This window comes from Micrasema longulum, unplaced genomic scaffold (assembly GCF_059751315.1).
Source record: "Micrasema longulum isolate JH-2025_06_02 unplaced genomic scaffold, ASM5975131v1 h1tg000328l, whole genome shotgun sequence".
NCBI lineage: Eukaryota > Metazoa > Arthropoda > Insecta > Trichoptera > Brachycentridae > Micrasema > Micrasema longulum.
This window is the reverse complement of record NW_028277532.1, coordinates 302,878-322,802: the sequence shown is the minus strand read 5'-3', so window position 1 is coordinate 322,802 and position 19,925 is coordinate 302,878. Positions and strand designations below refer to the sequence as shown.

The window sequence follows — 19,925 nt, the reverse complement described above, 5'->3', positions numbered from 1 at the left end:
CGCTTTCAAGAAACTTCGCCATACAATTTGATGCATTAATTTTTACTGCGCGTTAGAAAACATTTTTTATATTCATATTCCCTGAACTTTTGCATTAAATATTATTAAATAATTGTGTATAGAACCACTTACCGACTTTTCCGTGTCTACCGGTTTCGAGACGTATCTGTCTCTTCGTCAGGAAACTAATTACACCAACAAGCAATACTCACTACACAGCTCCATTATAGCGATAGTTGCATAAAAAGTATTTTTATTGTCGTTTGTAACGTGAAAATATATATAAATAAATTAAACCAACGTGCTGACTTGAAAATCTCTAGATATTGGTGTTATTGCTGAAAAATCTTTTAAAATAATATACCGTTTTTCTTACTGAAATATTTTTTTTACTGCTCGTTGCTATATATATCAAATGGTATATTGAAATTATTTCACATGTTACATTTGTATACACGTATTTTAATAAATATTATAGTTTTCAAAAATTAAATGACTTACAGCTTTTGGTTTAGACAACGTAATTATCATATGATAAAATGTTGGAAAATAGATCTATTTATTGTTTTGAGTTAATTAAACATCATTTTACAGCAATTATTTTTCTATTTAAGGTGCTAGACTTTGGAATGAGCTACCTCTCAATACAAAAATTTTTCCCTCATTATTACGTATCCTTAGAACCTTAACATCCCAATTTTTTTTTCAAATCTTTTTTTAATATTTATTATTCCTTTTCTTTCCTTATTTCTTTATTTCTTCCTTCTAAACACACCTGATTCTAAATTTATTTAAGTTTATTTATGTGAGCTTTATCTCCCTTTTAAAAAAACAGCTGTTATCTTTAATTAAGTAGGTTTTTTCATGTATGTATATTTTGTTTTTTAGTACAAAATTTACTAACTCTGTTCTTTGAACAAGTCTGTTTTTTGGTTGGTTTGAAAATATTGCTTTTAGCAATAAGTCCGCCAAAGTACTTATTCTTTGTATTTGAAGTATTCAATAAATAAAACTATGTTCACTTGCAATGATTACTAGACTCATCATGAATCACCAGAAATCCCAGCATTTTAAATGTGAGACTTAAATCAGATTGAAAAACTAAATCGAGTCGCTACTATTTTTACTATAATTGATATTTAATAGTCGGCAAGAGCGTTCTTCTTTCTACAATATATTATGATCAACGCAAACGATTTCTAAATAATAAACTAAATAATGGAGCGTAAAATCTTTTATTCGTGTTCAAGATTATTTTCATTTCACATCTTTATTCCTAAGTAATAAATTGCTATTTGACAACCTATGAATGCTATAATTTATATTTCGTAATATATAAAAAGTGACTTCATAATATATATTATTTGTAAATAAGTCATTGATAAAAAATCCAAATATGATGAAACCATTGTGACCAAAATATAATAGTTCATAAGATTTGTTTTTTATTTATTAAATATATGGCCCAAGCCAATTACAAAACTTGTATGAAGAAACAATGAACAAAAAACTGAGCAAAAAAACATAAAACCACATTAATATATTACAATAGAGATTCAGAACATTTCATAGCAGGGAATATAGAAGTCTAGACATTTACAGGGCTTGTGACCTGCCATCGCTTACACTGTGTAACATTCACTTATCTGCCCATGCTTGAACATCTATATTTCTTCGGTTCATTCCTCTGTTGATCTGTAATGTTCTGCACAAAATTTCGATCATTCGATGTATAGCAATCAGCAGTAAAAAAAAAATTTCAATACGAAAAACGATATAGTGTTTTTTGTGCAATTTTACAGTACTAAAGATCCAAAAGCAAACCTCAGTGAAGATATGCCACACACAGGTTTTATGCTTTAGAAACAATTAACATACAATGTTTTTACTTGGTATTATTACACCTGCATAAAACCTATCCTTCTCTACGGATGCGAATCGTGGCACCTCACTAGGGCCCAAAACAGCAAAATACTGATTTTTGAGAATATGACGGTATCTCAGAAGAATTTTGGATGTTCGGTGGTTTGACTTGGTAAGGAATGAAGTAGGAAGAAAACGAACGCAGCAAACGCCGGTGACAATTCACATAATAGAGACATTTACCCAAGCGTCAACCATAACCATAATACAAAATACTCTAATAGGGATTTGATTCTAAGTGAAGGGGTCAACACTGTTCTGGCATCGAGACAACACTATTATGTAGGCAAAAAGGTCCATAACCTTTTGCCAGAATCGGGGAAAGACGGGAGTGTTGTCAAGTTGCGTAAGGTGTTGACCTCGCTCTTTCATGACATTTGTCGTAGGGAGTCAGAAAGGTTGATGCATGGCGTGGATTGAAGATTCTTACTGGATGTCGAAAGTAAAATATAAAAATAAAGAATAATTTAAAAATATATATATACAGATGGCAATCATGAAGTTTCGCATTATAAATAAATTATTTATGTTTTATGAATTTATGTATGTGTATGCGCATGGTTGTATGTACGTGTGTGTGTATGTACATGTGTATATATGTGTATGTGTATGTGTGTATGTATATGTATCAAAATGTGTATACGAGTTAGTTTATATTTTATCAGTCTGTGCTCTCCGTTAATTTGTTAACTTTTATCATATATTAGAATGTAATTGCCTAGCTTGGAACGGGGTATGTACTCTTGTTAGCTGGGCAAAGTAAACGTAAAATTGTATTTTTTATAAAAGGTGTAAATAAATAACTGTCATCAAGCGGATGCGATACGGTTGGCTGGGCCATATACTGCGGATGCCTCCTGAGAACTAAAAGGCATCAAGTCCTCGTCGTCCTGGAAGTCCTCTGCTGACTGTTCATCGGCAGTTTATGTCAGAACTTTGGGACGCGAACCTGACTTGGACGGACGCACAGGGGTCGGCAGCCGATAGAGATGCATGGAGGCTCTTTTTAGACGCCATATGCCCCAACTAGGGAGCGGACATGGAATGATTTACAGCTTTTATTTTTATCGACATAAAGTTAAAAAATACTAAAAATTGTCTCAAAATAACTACCTTTATGATTATTTATTTGAATGTACAATACAGCTCTCCTGCCAATTACAATATATGTACATAAATTATATAATTAGGTATCAACAACCACATGATAAAAAAAGCACAATAGATTATTATTAATTATCAATATTAATATTAATAAATCACTATTATTTTTCTTATCTATGAAGGTAACAAACTACAAACCTTAAAATATATTTTTTTCACTTAAATTTTAATTTTTAAACAACTTTCATTTATGTTTTCTTTTTCCTTCTCTTTTTTATACCACTTAGCATTAACCTTACATATAATTGCTTTTTAATATGGAAACTTCACTGGTCCATTAGAATTAAGTCTAATTGTGTAAAATATTAAACTTTGTAACTGTACTGTATGTTTCCTGAATAAAAGAAAATAAATAAATAAAAGTAACATTATGTTTTTTTTAATCCACAATGGATATTTTCATAATAAATTGCAGACACATTTTCTTTACAGAATTTGAAACAGGTCAGTTCTACTGCAAGTTAATTTCCATTTTTTAAAGATAATTATGTAACCACAACTTATAGAAAAAAACCAACAAAAGGTCTAGGCATATATAGGGTTTGTGATCTGTCAATTGCTGGTTTAAGTGGCCACTTTACAAACTATGTAACATTCACTATTCTGCCCATATTTAAACATCTATATTCCTTCAATTCTTTCATGTTTGTGAAGTTAAAGAGCTGAAACCTTTATTTATGCGGGATTATTGAATCCAGTCCTTGTCTACTAAAATTTGGACAAACTCAAAATAATGCAATAATAATAATTCAATGAGATAAATCTCACCCGCATAAATAAAGGTTTTAGCTCCTTAACTTCACAAACATGAACAGATGAAAGAATTGAAGGAATATAGATGTTCAAATATGGGCAGAATGATGAATGTTATACAGTGTGTAAAGTGGCCGCTTAAACCAGCCAATGACAGTTTATAAGCCTTGTTGATGCCTAGACTTCTATATTACCTTTTCTAAAATGTTCTTTGTCTCTGTTGTAATATGTTCATATAAACAGCTCCCCAGGGAATTAAATCCAGTCCTTGTCTACAAAAATTTGGACAAACTCAAAATTTTGTTGATATTTAAGTCATTAAAATTGCACCGCTCAGACCCTTGCCTCACACACGGAGGGTTCCAGGTTTGATTCCTGATAAGATCACCGTAACTAAATCAGATTTTCCTCAAACTTGGAAGTTTTATGATGTAATTCACCACTACAATAAGTAAGTTCAATGCTACGGGAAATAGGATGTAAAAAATATTTTCTTACAAGTGGTAAAAATTAGAACATCAATGTGTTCGGCGTAGTTTCTTGAAAATGTATGAATATAAAAAAAGATTTTAATAAAAACTAACTACTTTGAACAACGTCACTTATTCTCTCGAATCAATCAATTATAGAGTGTTGCGTAAGATTTCCAGTTTACGGGAAGGCAATTCACCAATTAATAGAAATCACCGAAGAGAACTTGAGACCTCACATAAGGGATAATTTAAAAATTACAAAACTAAAAAATCAACAAATGACATTTTTCACGTCTCTGAGGGAGTTTTTCGTTACTAGATTCTCTTACTTTTTAAACATATTTATTTATTTAAAACTTCAAGTACAAAGAAAAATAACTTTGGCGGACTAATTGCTAAAAGCAATATCTTACAGCCAACCAATAAACAGCCTGGTCAAAAGAAGAGATTAGTCAAAATTTGGTTTTAAAAAACCATAAATATTTATCAAAAGATACATACATTTGTAAAAATATTTTTTTTTTAAATCTAATTAATTAAAAATAACCGCTGTTATTTAATTGGAAGATAAGGCTTGTACATATTAACATTACTGTATATTTTTTTAAAGTAGATTATTTTATACGTATTAAATGATTAGGAATTTGGGATAAGATAATGAGTTTGGAAGGAGAGAGAAAGAGGAACTAAGGAAAGAAAAGGAATTAAAAAAATTATATTTGAGAAAAAAAAGCAGTAAAAACTCAAGGAGTTCATGATTCTAAGGATATATAAAAATGTTTTAGGCGTTTCTTGAAGGTGGCTAGAGAAGGTGCATTTTTTATATGAAGAGGTAGCTCATTCCAAAGTCTAGAGGCTTGGACGGAAAAGAAATAGCTGAAAAATGATGTGCTATGTCGAGGAATGGAAAGTGTTTTCTCCTGAGAAGAGCAAAGCGTAAGACCATGATCAGAAAGGTAAATGAAATTCTCAGCAAGATATATTGTAGCGCAAGGATTGTGAAGAATATTATAGAGAAGTGAGAGAGATTGAAAGTTTATGATTCGATAAAAATTAAGCCACCTGAGTTCGGAGCGAAAGTTCATATTATTTTCTGGATATTCTGTGTTATATTAACCTATGTGTTATTTTTTTATATCCCTAATTTCGCCTTTTTATTTTTATTGTTTCTCTATATTTGAATTAAGATATTCCATTTTGAAATGTACATATATGAATAAATAAATAAAATTGAAATTGAAATTGAAAAGAGTTAGCCCATGCTCATAGAGTATGAAAGAGCCTTCTCAGATAAATAGGCGTTGTGGGATTATTTAAAATATTGTGAAGAAGAGATAAATTGTGAATGTTTTTTCTATGTCTGATACTGAGCCAGTTTGGTTGCGTGCGATTTTCGGTTATGTGGTCAAATTTGCGAAGATTAAAAATAAAGGTATGAGTATGTTTACAATATAAACAGATTATCTACAAATTAAGTTACAATTGTTAACAAATTTTATGACTCCTTGCTTCCTATGTCAATCAACCATTCGCCATTTTTTTCCCTAAAACATGTTCTACTTTCGTTTTTCCAGATGTAAGGCACAGTTATACAGCTTTGGTTCCGTAAAATTAAAACATCTTTAAACACCGCTACACGCGTTCTAGGCATCATCAAGTCATTCTTTACCGAAGTTCGTGTTTCGTGAATGGTGTACCCTGTCTAGGGTATCCCAGTGTTTATGGATTTCAATCATACATATAAAAACATGATATCCAATATTTACAATTTTGATAATGGTTGTAAAAAGCGAAAACCTTATTGTGCCTACGGTACTTGATAAGTAAAAGTATCTTTTTGTGTTTTTTTCTAAATATTTTAGTGCGACAAAATAAATAATTGTTTTTCAAAAACCTAAAACTACAATAATACATTGTAGGTAAGAAGAAATTTACAAAATCGTAGCATTTTTTCTAAGATTTAATTGTCTTATTTTTTTTTTATTATTTATGAAATATTTTTTCTAAAAAAATCATTTGAGACTGCTCCTCACTAGGGAAATCGGCATTAATGAGAACCGCACGGTGTTCAAAATTTTATTTATATATTTCGCATGTCATTCAAAAATTTTTTTTTTCCTTCTTATTTATTTTTTCCAGCCAGATTTTGAATTTTCTTTTGAAATATTGTTTGTTGTCATTTAACTTAATTTATTGGGAAGCATATTAAACGATTTGGCAGATAAACAATATTACCAATATAAAAACAAAACTGCTTTCTTTTCTTAAGGTAACTAACTATTTTTTTTCTCTTTTTTTAATAGAAATACTGTAGTTCTTATTATTTACTCAAATATTTGAATTTTCATACCATTTCCTAACATCGTAAATAACTTGTGTTGGAAAAATTGAAATCGAGTAATGGTAAACTAGGATTTGAACATCAGACCTTTGGCTCGTAAGTCCACAATACTAACCACGGGACCGCAACCCGGTTAAAATTAAATCACTTAAATCATGATTCCAAGGGGTAACGGAATAAATGAAAAAATAATCTAGAAAACAATAACAACTTTATTACATAAGAACATGGTCATAATTAAAGAAATACAAAACTTAATTAGTTAAATATTATAATAAATACTAATCACAATCATTAAACGTAAAATTACAATACAGCCTTTTCATTAAGTTACGGATACTCTCGCATGAATTGATTGAAATTTTGTTATTTGATTTACGTTAGCATAATTTGATAATTGCATTAAATTTGCAATAAATTAAAATGAAAACACATCAAAATATATGTATTAATGTAAATATCTGGGTTTATGGACGTGAAATAACAGTAACTCTCTCGTTAATTAAAAAAGAAATTAAATCGTAAAGTGACTTGAACCTCATCTCGTTGATTTCTTCGTTTAACACGACTTGCGTAGTACATTCGCCTTTAAATGCTTGTAAATGATATATTCACAGTTCAATCTCGTAAACTTATATGCTAAGAAAGTGATTTAAATTATTCTTTTACCGTTCTCTTTTACAGGAAGACTTCTGCTGTATTTGATGGTATTATAACTGGACTCGCTGTGTGCGTGTTGACTGTCTCCGAAGGAGTACGAGTTCTGTGGGGCGCCATATGTGTCGTGAGGTACTCCGTATGAACTTGACGGGGAGCTGAATCCGTGCGTAGATGCGCCATAAGACGAAGCTGGGATTTCGTGGTTCGACTGAGAAAACGATTGAGAACCACCGGTGTACGGCAACTCCAACTTACCAGATCCGATTCCTTCTAAAGATAATCCAGAAGATCCAGAGAAATCATGTCCAGAAGATGAGTATGAGCTCGGTGCTCCGTAACTTGAAGTTGGAGCTCCATAAGATGAACTAGGAGATTCGTGAAGAGTCGAAGATGAATATCCTGAAACGAGACCTTCATTCCCTGATCCTGAGTGTCCTAAACTTTCAGAATCATTTTCTTCGGTCGAATAGCCAGCATTGTTTCCGTGGCTTCCGAAATTAGACAAAGCGTTTCCATGACTCGACAGAGATGCAAACTGATCAGATGAACCTTGGTGTACTGAAGGAGCTACATAACTTGAAGACGAACTCTGGCCTCCTAATAAATGGTTAAAGCTGATCGCCGGTGCAGAGTGCCCGGCTGATGGGAAGTTATATGACCCGGTAAGAGATGGACTGCCATGAGTTCCTCCTTGAGATAATAATGATTCAATTCCAGAATGTCCTCCCAACCCTTTTGGAGTTATATAAATTGGAGTTCCAGACAACAGTTTTTCGTGATCCGAAGCTGAAAGGCCCAAAGAAGCGGCACTTGCAGCGCTTGAGCCACCTGATGAGTATGAAGGTACACCATATGAGTTGGATGGAGACGATGAAGAGGAACCGAGGAAAACTGACGGTTTGAAATCACCGTGCGCAGGAGCTCCGTAAGATGAGCTTAACCCAGATGAACTTAATCCAGAGGAGCTTTCGAAAGAAGGCACACCGGTATCAAAAAATCCAGCAAACGGATTTTTGGAAGAAGATCCACTAGAGTATGCACTGTGTCCTCCAAGGCCACCAGCTGAAAAAGACAGTGAGTTTAAGCTACCGTGGGAACTCCCAAAACTAGGAACGCCATAAGATTGAGAAGGAGCGGAATATGAATGCGATTGAGGTACAAATGAGTGTGATTGGCCGCCGAATGAGTGTGATGGAGTAGAATATGATTGAGTTGGAATAGCATATACGCTAGATGGAGCACCGTACGATACAGAGGGAGAGCTGTGTCCTAAAGAACTTGAGATACCAGAATATCCACCCGAAGAAGCATAAGCTCCTAGTCCTTTGGTTGCAGAGTATGACGGAAGAGAAGAAACGTGACCTCCAAAGTTGCCGCTAGATGCACTACCAAAAGATGGAGCAGAAAAACCAAAGATTGGTTTTACTGAATATTGGGGTACAGCATACGATGACTGTGGCTGAGACGCACTTATTGAATGTGTGAACGTTTGGGGGGCTGTACTGGAGAGAGCAAATCCTTGATGTCCTCCCGACGAGGCTTGAGGTTTGAACAATCCAGCTATGGATGTGTATCTAGGAGAGTTTGCGCCTTTCACTCCTCCGCTTAGTCCAAAGGGTGAACCTCCAAAGCTATGGGTGAAAGACTGGGTCGGGTAGTGAGACTGGGAGAAGGCCGCCAGAGAGTTCCCAGATCCCGCGTGGCTGATGATCTTCAGCGGACGAGAGGGGACCGCGTACAGGTAAGGAGTAAGAGCTGCTTCCCTTTTCCCTTTATTTTCCGCCATCATTTTTTTAATATACTCCGGAATCGGCTTCTTCTGTTCCTTTTTGGCCATCACACAGCCCACACATAGGGCTATGATAGCGAAGATAATCTGTAAAAAAAACGTGAAATTAGACAAGAAAATGAATCCTAAATTACTTAGAGACATTATTTATATTTCTTTAAAAAATATTTTACTAAAGAATATTTGTAATAATTGCATACTACATAAATATTTATGTAAAGTTTAGTATATTTGGCAGTTTAACTATTTCTACAGCTATTTGAAAATATAAGTTTTTGCTAATTGCAAAATTAATTAAATTAATAAGAAAACTAAAACATTTTTAATCAAACGTAATTATATGCAATATATTAACTTTAAACTAATCATTCTATTTATCTTGATAGACACTCAAAAATGTTCAATTCTTTTTTGTTTATTTTTTAAAAATCATGAAATAATCAAAAAATATAATCGTATTTATTTTAAAAGTACCATCATGAAAAATTCATTAAAAATTACAAAAAAAAAACTGTTGTTATTTAAATGTTATTTTTTAAACTGCGTTATTATATGATTTTATTTGTACCAATATAAAATTAAATAAATCTTCTTTCGCTTAGTTCTACTATTTGTTAATATCACTTATATTGTTAAATAATGAATATTATATATTTTTTTATAAATCAGTGTTATCAGAGCTCCCATTGAAGATATAAAATATACATCCGACTCACCGCAATTTTCATTTTGTCAGAGATTGAACAAACACAGAACTTAAAACTGAGGCTTCCGCTGTCGTTCGGAAATCCGGAAAATGTTCGTGTTTCCCCTTCGACTGATCCGGCACTAATGTCGCTCGAGCGACAGTGTCACTTCTTATAAGATATCACGATGTCAAGCATGCGGTCGTGCGACACTCTCCGAACGCGACCAAGGACCCAAAATGAATGATACGTACTTCTGTAATTTCTCCAAATTTATAATCACCGAGCCGCGTGAGCGACGCCGCTCGAGGCAAAAACAATCTCCGGTGATAGCAAAACACTCTTCACATGGCGTATTGGTGATGGCACACTTAGCATTATATTGCGAATTTATAATTAATTCGCAATAGCAGCTGTCAATTTTTTTACGTATCTTCACCCTCACTTGTAAAAATCGTAACTCCCAAACCATAGAATTAAGAATAATCCAGAAAGAGCGTAGAATCATATTTGAATACATCGGGCTGTGTCCGAAAATTCCCCCACCATGCCTCACTTTTGCCGCGCGTATTCGTGATGCCACAGCGTAATGTTGCACGATGGGAAAAAATATAATCATAACACAAATGTATGGTAAAAAAAAAAAAAAGCAATCTATTAATTTCTTTAAAATTTTATTGAGCACGCGGAAATATTGATTGATACAACAGAGTAGATAAGTAAAGGGTCATTTAATAAGAGTAATTGAATTAATGAACTTTAAACTTTAAATATAAAACAAATTTTACTTTACATAAAACGGATATTTTTATATCATGTTAAATAACATTTGATGTTTTAAAGATAATGTCGGTCAAATGTCCACCACAGAATTGTTTAATCCGAGGTCCGATTTTCATTAATTCTCTCATTAGATGAGCAAAGTAGGGTAAAAAAATTTACTACCCTGACAACACTAACGAAATCTTCATTTTGATTTCTTCGACAATCTGACAGATGGAAAAATAATTCAATTTTTAAGTAATGTTTTTGCTACTTACACATTCATTTGCTAATCACACATGAAACGTGATCCTATCCTATTTCTTTAAGATCCTAGCAGTATTTCACAACACGGCATAGTTGAATTCAAATCAGGAGTTGCGTACTGAGCTACGTCTACAAAGAAACTAATGGGTCCAAACGTAAAACTACTCTTTTGTGAGTAGTTTAGTTGCCTTCTGTTTGATGCTCGTATGCGGTTTCTGGTATATTCTTAATTCTATTTCCCAAACATATTATACTTATACTTACTTACGTACTTACTTAGCGTGTCCGGTTGGATTATATCCTGCTACTCCAATACGCGGCGACAGATATCGCCTTGTCGTTTGCCAAAATTAGGTCCCCCGGAGTGCAGCTTTCCTCCATGAGCGGGCATGTCAATAGGTGGCTGTCGTCCTGAGTTGCGCCGCAATCACACAACATATCATCACCAGAGAGGTACCCCCACCTTTAAAGATTTTTTTACATCGGGTAACACCCACCCGTAGTCTATTAAGGGCAATCCATAGAGAGTATGGTTGGTGTTCACCTCCTTGGATACCCAAATTTGGATCCATCCACGGTTTCGCTCCAAGGTCCTATTGCCACAATTCTTCACTCCGCTGTTGTGAGGATTCAACAAGGGAGGTGGCTTTGATAAAACTGTTTTTAGATCTCAGACGCGAGGCCGCTGGTTGATGGTGGTGTAGGGGATGCCTAGGATCGTAGGTTTGTTTGTACCTCTCTGCTTCTGCGGCTGTCCTTCTTCGAATGTATGGTGGAGCAATTCCGATGATTAGGTATATTTTATCAGTCGGTGCTGGCTTGAGGCATCCTGCTACTATTCGTGCCATTTCATTGACTGCTATGTCCACCTGTTTGGATTGGACAGATTTTTGCCACACCGGACACGCATACTCCGCAGCTGATGCATAAGCCTTTATATTTATAACATATTACAACATATAACATAATACAACATGTACTGATAACATATTACAACAGACGTGAAGAATATTTTACACAGAAGTCTAAGCATCCAGAGGGTTGTGACCTGTCAATGGCTGGTTTAAGTGGCCACTTTACATACTAACTATCAAAAATTATTTACTCGGTACAGATATACTTTTTCTGACACTTCTAATGTCTAATATGAATAATCGTATTTAATAAAACAACAAACAAAAGTTAATCGTTTAAAATTGGAAACTTTAAAATAGTAACCAATCAATTTTAACAGCTAACAATTTTAATTCAGAAAACTAGGTTCGAAAGAATATGAGAATTCAGAAGCATTTAAACGAGCATAAAATATAATTGTCTCTACTCCAGTAACATGATTTTTATTTTCAAATGATCAAATTTTTCCCGATAAATACTTATTGCAAAATAGTGTACCAAAAATCCCACTATAAAACATTACGCTATTCCAATTAATTTCGCATGCTAATGAAATTATTGTTACAACTATACTCACGTACATACTTAATAAAAATCATTTACAGAAAACATCACCAACATTCCTTTTTACGTCCATTTTACTTGTAAAAACAAAAACCAGTCAAATCTTCTCTTTCCTGAAGGTGGTTATATTTTGCTTCCCAGTCATTCTAAATATACGAAATTAGATTGCATCGTCAAGGTTGCTTGTGAACATAAGGATTTTAACTAATTTTAAGTGTTTTCGATTTGAGCTCTGTTCACTAAAATACATTAGGAAGATATTAAAACTAATTACTGAAGTGCAACTGAAAGAATACATAGTTTGAATATGAAATAAAAATATATGATAAATTAAGTCTTTTCCAAAAACGTTTAATTTATTTCTGCATTGCATTTCGGGTATTTAAAAAAAAAATATATTTATATTTATCCTTGAATAAATAAGTGAGATATATTTTTTTGAATATAAAAATACTTAAATATCCTCTAGTATATACTTTAATTTATATACCGGTTATTGCTATCAGTATACCTGCCTACTAAAAGCTTTATTAAAAACTTAATGCTTAATGCATACTTCTTCCGATCGCCTGCTATGTATGAGGCTTCAAGTTAGATTCCCGACAAGATTGTCTGTGAAATATATTTAAATAATGTTTTTTCATTGCGATATTTCATAATGTACCCAAAACGTAAGACAATGTTTTATTTGTTTTTATCATCATTTTTTCATGTACATTCATGTACGTTTTATTTAATTTAGTACTCGATCTTATTTGGCATATTATTTATTACTCCTATTTCTTACTACACTGTATATTGAGTTTCTTAAAACGATATCTCAATTATGTTTTTATGTATATATTATATATACATTCTTTTTCCATTCATTTCAATGATACTATTATTTTGTTTTTATTTAATACTCCAATATTTTACTATTATCCTATTATTTCGTTGATTTAAATGATACTTTTATTCTGTATATTTGATTATGTATGAATCTAAATTTTTATAATTTATATTTTAATATTTAGGTCTGATTATCTTTTTTTAAACTGTATCATTTGGAACTTTATTATTTCTTACTTATACCTTGTTTTTCTGGATTGTTATTATATTGCATCACATATCATTTTATTTAAATCTAATTAATTTCACTAGGTATTTTTTATTGTTATTTATTATGGCTTGACACAGGTACAGCCTAAAAAGCCTTAATACGTTCACTTATAGTTAAACGAGTGTAATTTTGAATGAATAAATAAATTCCACAATTATTACATAATTGGGATAACTTTAAGATTGTTATTTTGAAGCTTTACCTTTTGTACCATACCACATAAAATAAAGGAAATAACAATACATAATACATGTATATACGTTTGATTTACGCAGTTAGTTTTTGATTTTTTATTTTGTTACCATGTATGTACCGTACCACCTCATTTGGATATTTTTCATTTATTTATCAATCTTTTTAATCTGAATCACAAATATATATATTTTTTAATACTAGTGATCCATATTACTTTGGGGATTCTAAACTGATTATTTACAACAATATTTTGAGGATGTCCAAATGTTTGTAGACAGGCTGGATTTCAGGGATTAAATTTGATCTAATTTAGATCTAAATTTAACATTAATACATTACAACAGAGATGAAGAACATTTGAGAGAGGATAATATAGAAGTCTAGGCATCTGCAGAGCTTATTACCTGTCATTGGCTGGTTTAAGTGGCCAATTTACACTCTAACATTTACCATTCTACCTATATTATTAACACCCAAATTTCCTCACCTCTTCCATCTGTTGACTTTTGTGGAATAAAAAAAATAAAACCTTTTTATGTGGGTAAGATTCATCCGACTGAACGAATTCACATATTAGGTAACGCCTGAAAACAGTTTTCCAATTTTTATTCTTCTTATGATATGATGTATTTTTTTTCTTTTTTAAATAATTATTTTAAAAATAAATTTTACCCATCTCTTATGTGAATTTTGTAGTAGTTTCTTGAAGGTGTTCGGATTCGTCCCCCGTATTGCCAGAGTTTTTGGTAATACACGAGTTCTGAGAATTATTTATAACTAGTTGGTGCAAAGTAAACTTGATTTGGAGAACATGTGAGTTGAATTAGGGTACTATCTTATGGCTTATGGTGAAGAGGGTTCGGAAGAAATTTCTAAGGTTTCGCTACATTAGAGAGTGCGGATATTATCCACGGCTTTATCTCACTGAGTAAAAAAATAGGGTATGCTCGGTAACAACGGTTTGAAGGCCAGAATGTGTATTTAAGTACGCATTTCTTACGATTGTTGCCCGGTATTATTGAGACCCCAGAAATTATGCGGACCATTAGCTTTTATGTTCCGGATAATTACTTTAGACAGCGTAAACATAGACTATTCAACATTCTTATATACAGCACTCACCTGTCAATGGCCTGTTGGAAGGGCTATCTCTATGTTAAACAATATTACATTGACATTTTTCACGTCTTCGTTAGATTTACTCTTACTTTTTTAACATATTATTCTCAAGATATTATTTACACCTATGTGTTATTTTTACATATACCTAATTTTATTGACTTTTTGTTTTTATTATATATTTATGTATGAATTAAGAAGAATATTAGGTATAACGTGGTTCGATTTTATAACCAACATTGAAGTTTTAAAACGGACGCAGCAGCCTCCTATAACGAGCGTCTTGAGGATGCGGCGGTGGACCTGGCTTGGACACGTGCTGCGCATGCCTCAGGAGAACCTAAATCAAAGTTGCCTCTTCTTTAAACCTGCGGGCTTACGCCGTCCTGGAAGGCCGTCAATGACGATCTTTAGATCTTATTCGGTGGAATTGAGGGGCGCTGGATTGACGTGGGAATCGGTAAAACTGCTGGCTGACGATAGGGTCTCCCGGAGACAACTGGTGATGTCCACATGCTTCACTTAGGAGCAGATGTGGAAAAAAAGAAAAGAAGATGAATTGAGATACTATATTTTGTCATATAAATAATATATATGTGTATATGAATAAATAAAATTGAATTGAATTAAAAAAATAAATTGAAACAAATGACTTATTTCACTAATTTATAATTAATGCAATTATTACTTTATAATTTGTATTTATTTTAATGGTTTTTACTATTTATTTAATTGTGCATAATTATCATTTAACTTTTATGAGTTATGTAAATAAGAGAAATCAATATTGTCATTGCATTTTTTACTGTCGCAAACGTGCCACTAATGCTAATATAAATCAAACTAAAAATTGAAAAAGCACGGTGTGGGTTTAATTGTATCAACCGTGTATTTCAATTATATAAAAAATAAAAATTAAAAACATGTTATAGGTGATTGGACGGGAGTAACAACCGAAACCTCATCACGGCATAATATATAATTTAAAGAGTAAACAAGTTCCTTATACAACAGGGATAAAAAAATACAAGTAACAGGTTAGCAGAAATGAAAGGGAGAGTATTCATTTTATTGTTACCGGTTTGGTTCAAGAGTGAATATTTCTTTCACGCAACGTGACTGTATTTATGTGCTTTTTGCTTCTGTTTCAAAATGTACCGTAAAAAACGACCCAGGCAGTGAAAATCAACTCTAGTAGTGAATTCGTATGTTTAACAACCTTAACCTTATTTATAAAGTCAAATTTATTCTAATTATTTTACTACATACTAGCGGACCCGACAGACGTTGTCCTGAACGAACGTTGGCAAAAGACATTGATAAGTAGGTACCTAGATACTTGTTTGTGATTAAATTCCAAAACTAAAAATTGACAATATTGAAAAATTATTGAATTTAAGTAGGTACTTATTAATGGTTGATTTCCAAAACATAAAATAAATATTTTTTCAAACATGGCATTCTTTTTGCAAACGTCAAACTCCGGCCTTCTCACCAACAGAGGGGTGTACTTACGTGGGAATACGTTTTTTTTTAATGTATTGAATTAAATGTTATTTTAGTATTACCAAAAATCTAGTAAAAAGAAATAAATGGTTAGAAATTATAAGGAATTTAAGGAAAGAATCTGATTGAGATCCGCAAAAAAACAATTGCTGTTTGTAAACATTCAAAAACAAACTTTTTTTTTACGCAAAAAAAACAAAACCTTTCCATTTTTTGTCAATGTATTCTCGTCGAATGCAACCCTGGTAGATCGATGAATAAAACGTTTACTTTACTTCTTTTTTACACATTAGATTGAAATTTTTAATATATACGAAAAAATCCAGTAAAAAGAAATAAATAGACAGAAAATTTAATGAATTTAAGGAAAAAATCTGATTGAGATCCACAAAAAGCAATTGCTGTTTGTAAATATTCAAAAACAAATTTTTTAAACACAAAAAAACAACATCTTTCCATTTTTTTTTGTAAATGCATTCTCCTCGAATGCAACCCTGGTAGATTTATGAAGAACATATTTATGCTTCTTACTTCTCTTTTGCATATTAGATTGAAGATTTTAATATCTACGAACACGCACAGCGCAAAGATCTATATTTCTCTGAAAACCGCACGTAAATCGGTTAAGCCGTTTGGGAGGAGTACGGTGACATCACACGTACAGAGGAATTATATGTATAAAGATATGTTTTGCGTAAAATCACATAAATACATTAAACATGTCTACCGATTTTAGAACACGACTGTTACTTTGTCAAAGCTGAAAAATAAACTGATGTTATTTAAAAAATGTATGTTTATAAGAAATTGTTTAAATTCCTTAGAAATTAAAAAAGCGATAAATTATAATAAAAAACACTAAAAATCAGTTTTCCCGATAGTCCATTCCTGTCTAAGTTTTTAAGTGCAAATGATCGAATTTCAACCTCTCTCACCCCTAACTCTATACTTTTAAAACAGAAACTATTACAAACATGACACAAAGACTTGACTTATTACCTCCGTATGTATTACATTTAGTATTTTGTAGACACTATTAAAATCATAAAAAAGAGAAACTTTAATATTAGAGTAAAAGAACACTTATAGTGCCTTAATAATAAAAAAAAACTGAATTCGCAAACCATCTGATAGAAAATAATCGTAGTTTTTCATAAAGACACTTGATTAAAATTTCTTGATGTTGAAAATAAAATATGAAAATTAGACTACTTGCAAATCTTAGAAATTAAAAGGCATTTATAAAAAGAAAAAAAAACAAATAAACAATATTTATTTTAGTCTACTCCTGTCTAGTTTTAAAGATCGTTTCCATCTCACTTCACACATACCATCTTAAGAATAACATGCCGAAAAGATTTGACTTTTAAAAAAAAATGTTTTTGGACTTCTTTATTTAATAGCCTTTCGTGTCATGTACAAGGTTAAGGTACTCAGAAAAAATCGTTATTGTTTGTCTTGGAAATGGGATGTTTGATCACTGATTTTGGTTTATTACTTTTGTGACCAATCACTATTGTTGAAAGTATAAGAACAATGGCGCGTGATAACTACTTTTAACGACAGTGTGAATATTTGTTAAGGATATTCCATCTTTCCTGCATTCTGTTTAAGATTATGGCGTTGTTAACTGAAAAATGGGCACTGAAATAACAGATATTCGATACTCCATGAAGAATTATCATCGCATGGACAATAGTCATCATTCCTTCATTTAAATCTATATTGGTAACTTCTCATTGCTCCGTGTCCGGTAAAAATTATTTCACCTACACACTAAATTTTCAGGCGTTGCTTAGTGTGTAGGTGAAATAATTCAATTAGATGAATCTCACCCGCATAAATAATGGTTTCAGCTCTTTAACTTCACAAACATCAACAGATGAAAGAATTTAAGGAATATGGATGTTCAAATATGAGCAGAATGGTGAATGTTACACAGTGCGTAAAGTGGCCACTTAAACCAGCCAATGACAGGTCATCATCATAATTCCCCTTTTCGCACCCAATGGTGCATAGGGCACTGCATTTGTACACCAATCGTATCGTATATTAATCAAACTGGTGCCAGCTCGATGCAAAAATTATTCCCAGGAAATTGCCGAAACTACTAAAAAAAGACCAAATATGTTTCGATAGTACATTAAGATTCTCATATAAGAGATTTATGAATTCTTGTCGGGAACTTTGCATTCGGAAAATCACTTTATAACCCCTGGGCCCGGGGACATAGCTTTCAAAGGAACTAATAACCTGCGGCCCCTGTTATAGTTTTAATACAATTTAAGTACCTACATGTATTTTAAATACATTTCTATTAAAAAACTTCATAAAATTATACATTTTTTGATTTTTACATACATTCAAACAAAACTTGAATTCATACAATTGTTATCATAATGGCGGCCTCCGTGGCGTAGTAGTCAAGACGCTTGATTCACACACGAAAGGTTCCGGGTTCGATTCCTGGTGAGAACACAAAAAAATAAATGTGATTTATCTCAAGCCTGGGTGTTCTTTGATGTAATTCACAACTGTAATTGGGCCTCCTGGCCCGTTGTTGTGCAAAAAAAAATACATATTAACATACTACAACAGAGATGAAGAACATTTAAGAGAAGGTAATAATAGAATTCAAGGAATCTACAAGCCTTATGACCTGTCAATGGCTGGTTTAAGTGACCACTTTACACACTGTGTAACATTCACCATTCTGCCCATATTTGAACATCTATATTCCTTCAATTCTTTCATCTGTTGATGTTTGTGAATTCAAAGAGCTGAAACCATTATTTATGCGGGTGAGATTCATCTAATTAAAGTTATTCACCTATATACTAGGCAACGCCTGAAAATCTTATTTTCCAATTTCTATACTTTTTCATGGACCAGGTGAATTCATCAACAATATTTTGAGTTTGTCCAAATGTTTGTAGACAAGGACTGGATTCTTTGTTGTAATATGTTAATATAAACAGCTCCTCAGGGAATTGAATCCAGTCCTTGTCTACAAAAATTTGGACAAACTAAAAATATTGTTGATAAATACATATTATATAAATACTTAAATTATTTTAATTTAAACTCTTTTATTTCATTAATTATATAAAATCATGATTTATTTCCCTACTTGCGCTTGTATATAACATAGAAATTTGTTTTGTCTCCCTCCACTCAGACGACGCAACCCGTTCACTGGCAAAAATTATAAATAAAAGCGGAATAAAATCATGCGCGTATTTTTATTATTATAATTAAGAGATTTGCGATTTATTTTACTGGTCAAATTTATACCGTCGCGACGTGGAGTAAAGGGTTAAACGTTCCAATATGGTGCCCAATGTACCACTGGACGCGGAAAGAGAAATGATGGTAAACTGTTTATCACAATAGTTCTGTAATAATAAATTGGGTTGAACATTATGTTTCTTGATCGCATATTAAATTGAGTTTTTTCAGCTCTTTGGACTTCACGGTTTTGTTCCTTACCGTGCGTTGATGTAATATTGAGTCATGTGCGTTGTACTTGTGGGTTATGTAGGTGAGTACAACTCCTAACTGTCATGTTATAATGAATTGTATGCTCTAGAATCGTGGTGAAAATATTACTTTACGTATGTAACTCTTAATGATGTCTGCGACGTCTCATCTGGTACTTGCATTAATTGGATCATCTTTACAAGGCCGTGTACCACTGGCGGCTCCTGACCGAAAACATTGGCAGTGC

General features: G+C 32.4%; 1 protein-coding gene across 1 annotated transcript; it reads right to left on the bottom strand.

Annotated features, from left to right (window-relative positions):
• Positions 1-6,850: 6,850 nt before the first annotated feature.
• LOC148282448 (uncharacterized) lies at positions 6,851-9,995 on the bottom strand. The gene is made up of 2 exons (XM_088225063.1): positions 9,820-9,995; positions 6,851-9,190 (listed from the first exon to the last, which is right to left on the bottom strand). Exons 1-2 carry the CDS (start codon positions 9,829-9,831, stop codon positions 7,307-7,309), a joined length of 1,896 nt encoding a protein of 631 aa, XP_088081189.1. The 5' UTR covers positions 9,832-9,995; the 3' UTR covers positions 6,851-7,306.
• Positions 9,996-19,925: the final 9,930 nt, after the last annotated feature.